Source organism: Corvus kubaryi, unplaced genomic scaffold, assembly GCF_017639235.1.
Source record: "Corvus kubaryi isolate FWS band 111438036 unplaced genomic scaffold, C.kubaryi_AGA036_p1.0 split3-73, whole genome shotgun sequence".
Lineage (NCBI taxonomy): Eukaryota > Metazoa > Chordata > Aves > Passeriformes > Corvidae > Corvus > Corvus kubaryi.
In genome coordinates this window covers 41,640,709-41,651,217 of record NW_024582091.1, presented here as the reverse complement: position 1 = coordinate 41,651,217, position 10,509 = coordinate 41,640,709, and the positions used below count along the sequence as shown (strand labels likewise).

Sequence of the window (10,509 nt, the reverse complement as noted above, 5' to 3'; positions counted from 1 at the left end):
AGGGCATTTCTCAAATTTCTGAATAACAGCCAAATAAGCTACAAACAATTCCATCCTTAATGTAAGTATACACTAAGAGGTATACAATCAAGATTGAACGGTACTTGTATTCTTAATTCATTAGTGGAACTTGAAGGCCCTCTTCTGGATTATAAATTACTGCATGGCCAAGCAAAGTACATGGAAATGACAAAGCCAACCAACACTATGAAAAGATAAATATCTTAAATATATTTTATTCATGTTATTACCAACTTCATTTTCTGGCTTTCACTTGTATCTGCCCATCTCGGTTACTGTAACTTAGTAGTGAGAACAGCTTCAACTTCTTAGAGGATTCTTAAAAATGAAGTATTTCTTACACTAATATTCACAAGAGGAGTGGACAGTCTAAAGAGTTGTGGAGTTTCTCCGCAATTTTGTATGAAAGTGCTGTGCAGCCAGGTGATGTTTGCTTATCCTTATCAAGCAACAGCATACACAGACAAGTGATTGTGTGTATGTCCCTGTCTACACAGGTATGTGACTTTCAGAAATTACATCTGAAAATCTAGCTTGTGCTAGAGGGAGTGTAAAAAAAAAAGGAGAAACATTTACAATGGGCTTAAGTCTTCAAGGACTGTATCAATTCCTTTATATGCCTTTTGAATAAATACACACACACGGACTGTAAACGACTTACAAATGTAACCTTCCAAGAGAGTTACTTACTTGCCTAAGCAAACATTTACTACTGAAAGCAAAGATGCTTCTCTGTTGCTTTCAGGTGGCCAGGGGATGGGCAACCCGGTGTGCCACGACCTTCCTAGAAAGAGTGTCCTGTAAGGACAACTCTTCCAGGAGCGGTGGCCGGCTTCCCTGGGCAACAAGTGATTTCAGAAAGTGCAGTGATTTCTCAGCTACAAGTGATTCCAGCTCTTGTGATTCAGCTCTTTGTGAAATCACCCACGGCAGACTCGGGGATAGAGAGACAGGAGCCTTGTATAGCAGTTCCACAGAGGTAGCCTTTATTGTCCAGCAGTCCCTGTGAAGGGGTGGCTAGGGACAAGGACAAGGCTCCCTACATCAGGGCTTGGGGACAGAGGTTATATGGGGTAGGCAGGGGGTGGGGTAGAAACCAGCTAGCCAATGGGGTACAGGCTATTACCATATAGAAACAAGGCGTGCTGGGGGTGGTTCACTTTCTTGCCATGACCCAGAGGAAGGCTGCTTATCTCTGGGGAAGATTGTCTTGCCCTCAGACCTCTCTTCTCCAAGGGAGAGCAGAAGGCTCTTGTGCCAAGGGCTCCCAGCCCTCCACACTTCTCCACAGACCGAAGGAAAAAAAAGTTCTAGAATGTGCTGTACAAAAGCACCAATTCAATGGATCTGTCTGTAAACAAGTGGACTTGAACCACCAATTTTCCTCTTTCTAAAAAACAGCCATTTATTCTTTCATTTTGTCATTATGATAACAAGAAGTCATAAACATAGAAACACGGGAGCAGATACTAAGTATCCTATTAGTAAAACCTCTGTACAGAAAATTAAACATAGTTTGATTGAACTGCACATTTTAAAAAAGCATGATGCTGTGGAAACCTTCACATATCATTTTTTGGTTATGTTTCTGTGTCCCACCAGTGTAGGGCTACTTTCGACGATCCTTGTTCCGTACTTTTGATTTTGGTGCTGCCAAGAAACAGGAAAGGAAAAGAATCATCAGAAGTGAATGACAGTAATTCCAGTGCCAACATTCTTTTAAACTAGGTTGGGATCAAAATGGATGCATTAATGTAAAACCTACCATTGGGATTTTCTTGTCTGTAGAAAGCTTTTAACAACTCCACTGCTTCTTCAGCGCGATAGCCAGAAGAGCACTGTTCAAATTAGAATGATGTCAGTGAGCACATCTGAGAATAATGTATTCCATGCTTCACAATAATGCCTTGAGTACAGAATAATTTTAAACAACTGTACTATCAACTTAGGGGTCAAAAAAACCTCCTTTTCAGGTTTAATACCTAATACATTTGAAAAACACTATGTTGAGGCTTAGTAGAGTAAGTAATTTCCCTAATAACTCAAAATTAGGCAAAACAAACTTCCTTAGTAAATTATGTAAAATTTTAATGCAATCTACAGTTACTTTCTTCTTAATGTGTTTCCAACCTCACATACTCCTCAAGCACTTGGGAATGTAAGAGACATACACCTAGGTATTTGCAGATGAGATTCCTGACAGAAAACACTCATCCACATATCCATTCTTTATTCCTGAAGGTCACCTTTCAGTTCTTTTTGGTCATTCTAAAATACTTTTCCAGGCCATGAACACTAATGACAGGGCATTTAAATGTCACTCACACTAAATAAATCTCCACCCATGCTAGAAAATAATTAGTTACTCCTGTACATCCCACAGCAGTTGCCTACAGAAACAAAGGATTCATAGTATCAAGAGCCTTCTCCTTTTTTTCTTCTGAATGTATAAAAAAAATTAAATACCACATGCAATGTTAGCAAATGAACACTCTTCCAGTACTGACTACACCAATTAATTCAGATGTTAGTCTCACTGACACCCTGACAGAAGGATGCCTAATATGTTTACACTGGAGTGCCAAACAGTATTGTCTTGCTGACTGAAATTCTTTGAGACTTGAGCCTTTAGTGGTTATTTACAATGCTGAAATACATTACTTGTTTTTTACATTCATTAAATCATTAATGTGAAGTGTGGAAAAGAACTCCAGGAACCCTAATCAGTATCTTTGTATAAGGCAGGATCATGTACAACTGTGCATAATGTAATAAATAAAATGCAATAAATACTCTTTACAGGTATGTATGGGTACACAGGTAATATCATGCTGTAAAGCACCTAGATTTACTTATACTCTACCTCCACTGAAAGCTTGTCAAGCCCTTCTCACATGACAAAGATGCCTCAATCACCCCAGACATTGTTCAGTCTTTCAGCATCCCTACTATTCAGAAAGTTTCTTGATACCTAAACTGAATTTCCTCTGCTACTTTTGCAGTTCAGATTTATTTTGGGATTTGAACTACATGAAGTAAGTCTAAGATAATACATTTTACCTCATAAACACACAGACTGAAAACAAAAATACAATCATTTCCAGTGGCTCAGCCAAAACCCAGTAATTTTTTAAGTTGCTGTTACTTTATCTTTATTAATTATGTTTGTACATTCTGCAGTTTAAAATAATTTTCCCTCATCTTTTCCTGCAGCATATACTTACTGTTCTAAGTATTACACATATTTTAGATGTATTTCTTACCTTGTTTCACAAGCATAATTCTTTCCCTCCCCTTTGATAGATCCTTTAAAATAATTTAAGACTGTCATCAGGCTTTTCCTCAATTTTCTTTTCTTTAAGGACCTAATTGTTTTTTACATTATTTTCTTATAAAGCCAAGTTTACTTGACTTTCATCAACTTCCATCTGTGTCTTCTTAAAGTGATGCATAACATTCTCAAAGCGTGGTAACGAAGACAGGCACAGTATCCTAGCTGGAAAACAAAGGGAAACATTTTATAGCTTACTTCAAATGGGTCTCCTGAGTCCACCATATCATCAGATGAGATGCTCAAAACTGAGCCACAGCCTCCAAATCGCTCATTTCGACAGCCATATACAACCCGTGGAATTTATGGGAGTGAGTCAAGGTATTAAGTGAAAAACAAGCAGAAAGTACAGAAGCCTGATCTAGGCAGTCATCAAATTTCCTAAAATGTGCTCGTACTTTTCAAACTAAATTAGTTTGAGCTACAATTCCTCCCTCATAAAATCAGAACTTACTTTTGAATGATGTAAGATGTATTGCTGAAGATGCACATCCAGCTTTTCTCAGAAAAGGAGAAGCATGAATCCCAAAGCAGGGGCATACAAAGACATGGTTTACTGATAGATGCAACATTCAGAACTGAACACTGAACTGCACCTAGCTCATTTTACATACTAACAGACATCTCTAAAATGTATTTTTCATCTCTAAGAGCAGTTGTTTGTCATAACTGCATCATATCTTTCACTCCTGAGTCTCTCACTATTCAGTATGGAGGTGGGTGCAGACCCTCAAACCACCCCTCACAGCTTTCCCTGACACTGTCAAGCCTTTCTTTGTGGGGTCACTGCCAAAAGAGTAATGGTTTGACACTGAGTTTCCCAGTGTGAGTCGGCATGAAAGGATACTCATCAAGCGCAGAGCAGCTGCACACATGATACAGGGCTCTACAGTTACGTACAACACCAGCTGTGGAAACACTTCCCTATAATCCCTGTCGTGTTGCTTGCACCAGTCAAGGACCTGGTCGATTGCCACCATTTCTGCATGTCGAGTAGCCTAGGAGATAAAAAAATGTATTTTCTTAAAAGTTTGCATTTATTCGCTTTTGTAATAGAAGTAATGTAATGCTCTTTGCTAGTTCAAGCTGCAAAGGAAATTTCATGCCACCCAGACATCAGAAGAAATACTCAGCCCAAGAAAGCCCATATTCAACCTCAACCTCTTGTGTGCAGCACACAAAAGCCACAAGTGCCAGTTTTTTCTTCTACTTTTTCCTAGGCAGAGGAGCATGCTCAGAAGTTCTCCTCTCTCAGTCATGCCAGCACAGTGAGACAGCACATGAAAACTGCTTGAGGCTTAAGGGACACACAAAGCCCACTGGCATAACTAATGTAGCCCATAGTCTACTCTACTTCCAAGAGCAATAATACAGGCTGGATTACTTTCTCTGGAAATATCAAGAAAATGCTCCTTGCTGGTACCTTTTCCTTCCCCTGACAATGTTACTGGGCTTGCAAGGAATGAATACACTGTGAATATGCAATAATTTCAGTATGTTTCTGCAACTGCCTGGCATGCTTTGTACACACAGCATTTTCAGTTTGCCTCACATTTAATGCTGCCTGGGAATACATACAGGTACGGTAAGTCCCTCAAGTAATAGGCAGGAATTGTCATATATGACTGACTACAAAAAGACAAAGGAATATTAATCTCTTTTTTTTATCCAAGATAATTGAATGATTAGTATCTCAACATCTATGGCACAAAAACCTCAACAAAAGCATTGACTTTAATTGCAGAGAGACCAAACAATCAGTAATGTCCCAGTACCGCTCTGAAATGTCTGCACCACTGTGTTATGCCAATGAAATGTCACAGCAAAAATTTCAGAAAGTACTAGTTTTGAAAGGACCCTCCAGTTAGAGCCTGATGCTTATTTGAATTAAGACTTAGTATTTTCCTTCTTTTTCTATCTATTCTGAAAAAATAGGATATTTTTGACACAAGCATTAGAGTAAGACAATCAATCCAGATGATACTTGTACTTCTGTTTAGTATGTCTTTATATGACCCTTGATAGCTTCCTCTCAAAACATGGACTTGGGCTAATGTTTTAGCACTGTGAGGATCTGTGGTGATAACAGTGAGATGCTCTACAACACAAGGCAAAGTACTGCAATGTTTAATACAGTTCAAAAATGGTTTAGAACTCCTGAAAAGGCCATGCAGCTACTGCAGGTCATACCAGCTTCTGCAGTGATAGAAGACAGCTACACAAAAGAGATTACACTAATACAGAACATTACTACACATCAGTGTACCCATAACTTAAGTAATACACACTGGTTTTGTCATCTCATGTCATAAAGACACAGGAACAGCGAGACAAATTCACCTCAGGGTGAGAAAGGATTATCCAAGTTACAGAACAGTCTCCGTTTAGAGACTAATTAGACTGTGGCTCTTAACAGATACAGTCATTAGTTTTCTAAGTTAAGAGGACTACAGTAGAGGTTTTTAAAACAATCAAGAAAAATGTGGAAAAATCACAGTTATAACTGTGATTTATTATTTCTCATAACAAGTGAGCACTCAATGAAATTATCAGGCAGCAGATATAAAACAAACAAAAGGAAGTACTCTTTCACAGAGCACATAATTATATTGTGAAACTCATTGCCACAGGATGCTATGGAAGCCAAAAACATAAATTAGTTCAAAAAAGATTTAGACAAATTCATGGAGGATATGTGCACAGACAGCTATCAGAAGCAATGATCCAGATACAGTCTTGGACTTGGGAAATCCCTAAGCTATTCACTTTCAGAAGTGGAAAAGTATATGGAAGGGGAAGGTTTACGCTACTCCCTTCTTGTTTCATGAGCTCCCTCCTTATGCACCTGTTAAAGGTCCCTCCTAAAGACAAGACAAGACAAGGGATAAAAACTGACCTTCTAGGTCTGTCTTAAGATTTTGGTTTTTATTAAGCTATGACTAGATAGCCTTTTTTTGACTTGCTGTGTGTAAAATAAGATACAAGAGGGATTATTTTAATTTTGAATTACTGACTCAATTCATAAGCTTAACTTGCCAAATATTACATGCTCTTTTAAAGCCAAGAAAGCAAAAACAGGTTAAGAGTAGCAAGCAAAAATGAGAATTGTTACAGAGTGGCAGATGGTGTACCAAGGAAAAAAGCTGACTCAGTGGGGTAAAAGCCTTGACAGTGCCCCAAACTGTGTCAAACATTTCACAGACAAATAAAGATATCATCACTGCCCTAAAAAGATTACTTTCTAAATTTTAGACCATCATTAACAAGTGGGAGTGAAGGGGACCAAAGCTCAAAGTTCTGTGTTATCTTGTGGCTTCATTAGACAAACAATACTTCATTTTCCATTATCCCGTAGTGTGCCTGCAAGACACTTGCCACAATGACCCAACAGGACAGAACAAAGAGGAGATGTCTGTGTGTATCAACAAAGGACCTAAGACAGAGAGCATTTTACTGGGTAGTGAATGATTGCATCACATGTGGGAATAAAGATGCCAAAACTAGCTGGAAAGGGTCACATATGCTGTAAGGGAGAAAATTTTCAGGTTGCTGTGAGGCAAGACTATGAACAATCAAGTGTGGGAGCTGCCAGAGGGAACACAGCACTGGCACAAGTTTGTGAAGGAATCGCCAGGCTGTCAAAAACCAATGTCTTACACAGACATTTGCTGCACTGTTGCCCAGCAAAGACAAGTAATGTCATGTCTAACTATTTTGAAATGCTGATGCCACAGCCATGCTCCTAAAAAAATAAAAACAAACACAGCTGTATATAAACTCCTTTCTCCCAAAGGCAACTTCTCCCAGAAGAATGCAATGATCAATAATTTTGCAGATAATTTCCACAGAGTAAGCAGCAGTATCTCTGACATTAATATGTTCTCCTGTGGACATGGTGGGCAGAAACAAAGTATGCAGGGTGACAGGACACAGCCTGAAAACACTGGAGAGTTTTTGGCAACTAAACTTTTTTGCCAAAATTAGCAGTTTAGGAACATAATGAAAGAGGGCATAAAGAAGACACTACTTGCTCCTAACTTCAGCCCATTACATCAGGGGATGCGGGGACCTGCTTAAAGAGAAGACAGAATTTATTTGACAAAAGGCCCAGCAGCAAGCTGATTCCTGACCAAAGGCAGAATTGCAGGGAAAGACTGAAGATCTAACTGGATAAATGATCCCTTTTTCAAAGCAGGAACAAAGTTTTCAAGAAGTTAAAAAAGTCAGTATTTATAGAGCTGCATTTTGGAAGTCAGAAAGCAAAGGCTAAAGGAAGAAATATCAAATGTCAACCCCGCAAAACAAATGACATGAAAAGTAAAAGTACCTTGAGAGAAAACACGTGAAAAAAGAGTTAGCACTACTACAGTGACTTTGAGATGAGACTTAAATATAATTATAGTATTATTCCAAAAGAAAATTTATAATTTGCCTTTTCAATAAAAAATGATGCAGAGAATGTGGTGAAAAGGCTGAGTAAGAGCAAGAAAGCACAAATTACAGCATATGAGATAGAGAATTAGGCCTTTAAAAATTGCCTAGGGCATGGAAGAGGGATGAGGAGCAAACCCCAAGTCGATATTATCATTGCCATCAAAAAATGCTCAAGACCTTGTGCACAAGGCTGCCAGTCTCCCAGCAACGTTTTAATGCATCAAGGCAGAGTACTGCATGACTGCAACCTGTCAGAGCAAACAGAGTCACTGTAACGAAAAACAGGAAGGACAGGTGTCATACAGTCCTGACACCTACAGATCCAGGAGGGTCTCAACAGTAAAATAGGCAAGACAACAAACCTTGAAAGTAGCGTGACAAGGACTAGTCCTAATAAAAGGTAAATTAAACAAGAAACCAGTAAGATAGCTGACACTAAATTAACCTAGTAACTTTCTCTGACAAATGTTTTTTCTAGGCAAGAGAAACACCAGTCTCTCTAGACACTTCCAGTGCATCTGGCACAGCACAACGTGTTGAATTATTGTGAGTGGGGAAAACAGCCTAATGCAAGAAATGTAAGGTGAACAAGAAAAGAAGAAACATTGCATTGACAGGGGAAATACTTGTCCAGAGGGAACGCTTTACCATAGACACTCAAAGATCATTTGGCTTAAATGTTTTCAGTTGTGTCACTGGCATTAACTGGAAAAACACCTACAGAAAACAGCTGACGATATGATGTCTTTTGTATGATGAAAGACATCACGAGAAGTGACAGGGTGAGAGTGTCACTCAAGAGTTGGATGGCATTCTAGGTGGGAGTAAAAAAAATTTCAGAATAACAAATGAAGAATAACAAAACAGCATAAAAGACCAAGGAAGCTCCAGAAAAGATGCGTGGACTTCCTTCCAGGGAGAATGTGAAGTACGATTGTTATCGAACAAAGCACAAGTCCATCTGGAATAAAATACAGAGTTCTGGTTAAGTGAATTCAAGAAAAATGAAACAAAGTTTGAATGGCTATATAAAAGAATTATTATAATGAACACAGAAAGAAAGCCTGTCTTCTGAGAGGAAATTAAACAGCTGGCTCGGGAAAAATAAAAGCCGAAAAGGAATAAGAATTTAAATACATCCAAGCTATGTAAAATAATGGATGATTCTGGCACAAGAACAGGGAGATATAAACAGAACATAAAAAGTTTGAAACTGGAAATCAGACATTTTTTAGCCATCTGAGGAATGATGTTCTGGAGAAGACCTTCAATATAAGGTGGAACAAACAGACCTTGACATTTATGATGTCTGCTGGCACTGCCTCAATGGTTCAACAGGATTGGTTTTTTCCCCCAGGATGGTCCCTAAATAATGCCAGAAATTGTTAGGAGAAAACTGAAAACCATTTTCTGCATTCACATTTCATAACAAGTACTTCTTTCAAGCTTACATTTTCTTTTAGACTACATGGAACAATTAAGTATCTGATAAAAAATTTAGAAGCACTAAGTACCCAGCATTTCCAATCACTACAATACAAACATTTATGAAAATTAAGCCACAAAATAACTGAAACTTGAGCTAAGCAGCAATTAAAAATAAGCTTGGCTTCCAAAGATATTAACAGATTACTGTTTCCAAAATCCAGCTGAATTTTTTAAAATCAGGCTACTTGCATTTTAGTACGTACCTTCAGACAGCCCTGACACCGAAAATGGCTGAAAGCTTCCCTGATATTTTTAAGTTGATTTTGTTATCAGTCTTGTCAGCTATGTTCTGTCTATTAACATGGGATTTTAACATAATATCTCTGGCATGATTTTCCCAAAAAGTGTCTGCTTCCCCACAGTGTTTACAACGATGAAATACCTAACTTCTCTGTCATCCAGCTTTCTTAGAGCTGTATTAGAATTCTCTTAGTACATTAAAGATTGTCCTGCAGAACAAATTAGTATAATGATTCATCTTTACTAATGCATTTTTGAGCTTGAAAGACTCATTTTGACTTTTTATTGTGTTTTGAGATTTGAGACATCTAATATAAATTACAGCCAGATCCTGCAATCAGATTAATTTATACGAAACTTCCACTTGTACAAAACCCCTGTTGGCATTAACAGGTTTCTCAGCATAAGATCTTATAGCTAATTTGATGGTTAAAGTTGCAACAGGTCTAAAATCTATAGGCAATATCTTTTTGTTCCGGCCTGTGGACGGAACTTCATCAGGAAAGGCTGCACAGGTCAGTCATTTCTTACTCTTAACTCCCAGGTGACTTTAAGAGAGCACGTTTGAGACCCAGCAACAGGACAAGAGCGGGGCAGAGCAGGGGTGGCACAGCCACGCTGTCCCCGGGCGGACCTCAACTCACGTTCTTCGTCTCGTTGACCTCGTTCCTGCCCCTGCCTATGACCTCGCCGTTGTAGACCAGCAGGCAGCCCACGGGAACCTCGCCTTTCTCCAGCGCCTCTTTAGCCTGCGGGACAGACAGACGGACAGACTCACGAGAGGCACGGGACAGCGTCACAACAACGGCAGGAGCTTCCGCCGGCTCCCATTTCCCGCCCCCTCCCCGCTGCCGTGAGGGGCCCCGGGGCTCCCCGAGGAGCGACAGCGGGAGCCCCGGCCCGCACTGACCACGTCGAGAGCCTGGTCCATCCAGGCCAGCACGGCCGCCTCTCCCCCCTCCGCCATGCCGGGCCCGGGCGCTGTTTCCGGGGCA

The 10,509-nt window shown here is 39.6% G+C and overlaps 1 protein-coding gene across 1 annotated transcript; it reads right to left on the bottom strand.

Moving 5' to 3' along the window:
- Positions 1-214: 214 nt before the first annotated feature.
- ADAT2 (adenosine deaminase tRNA specific 2) lies at positions 215-10,508 on the bottom strand. The gene is made up of 6 exons (XM_042017034.1): positions 10,425-10,508; positions 10,159-10,263; positions 4,200-4,350; positions 3,551-3,657; positions 1,787-1,859; positions 215-1,671 (listed from the first exon to the last, which is right to left on the bottom strand). Exons 1-6 carry the CDS (start codon positions 10,479-10,481, stop codon positions 1,631-1,633), a joined length of 534 nt encoding a protein of 177 aa, XP_041872968.1. The 5' UTR covers positions 10,482-10,508; the 3' UTR covers positions 215-1,630.
- Between the last annotated feature and the right edge of the window lies 1 nt (position 10,509).

Bases quoted from the DNA above. Each gene is read 5' to 3' on its own strand.
- ADAT2 (XM_042017034.1), bottom strand. From the start codon at position 10,481: ATGGCGGAGGGGGGAGAGGCGGCCGTGCTGGCCTGGATGGACCAGGCT. The intron at 4,351-10,158 runs GTGAGTTGAGGT...TTTATCTCCTAG, and splicing joins AGGTCAACGAGACGAAGAAC to GCTACTCGACATGCAGAAAT. The intron at 1,672-1,786 runs GTAGGTTTTACA...GTTTCTTGGCAG, and splicing joins CAGACAAGAAAATCCCAATG to CACCAAAATCAAAAGTACGG.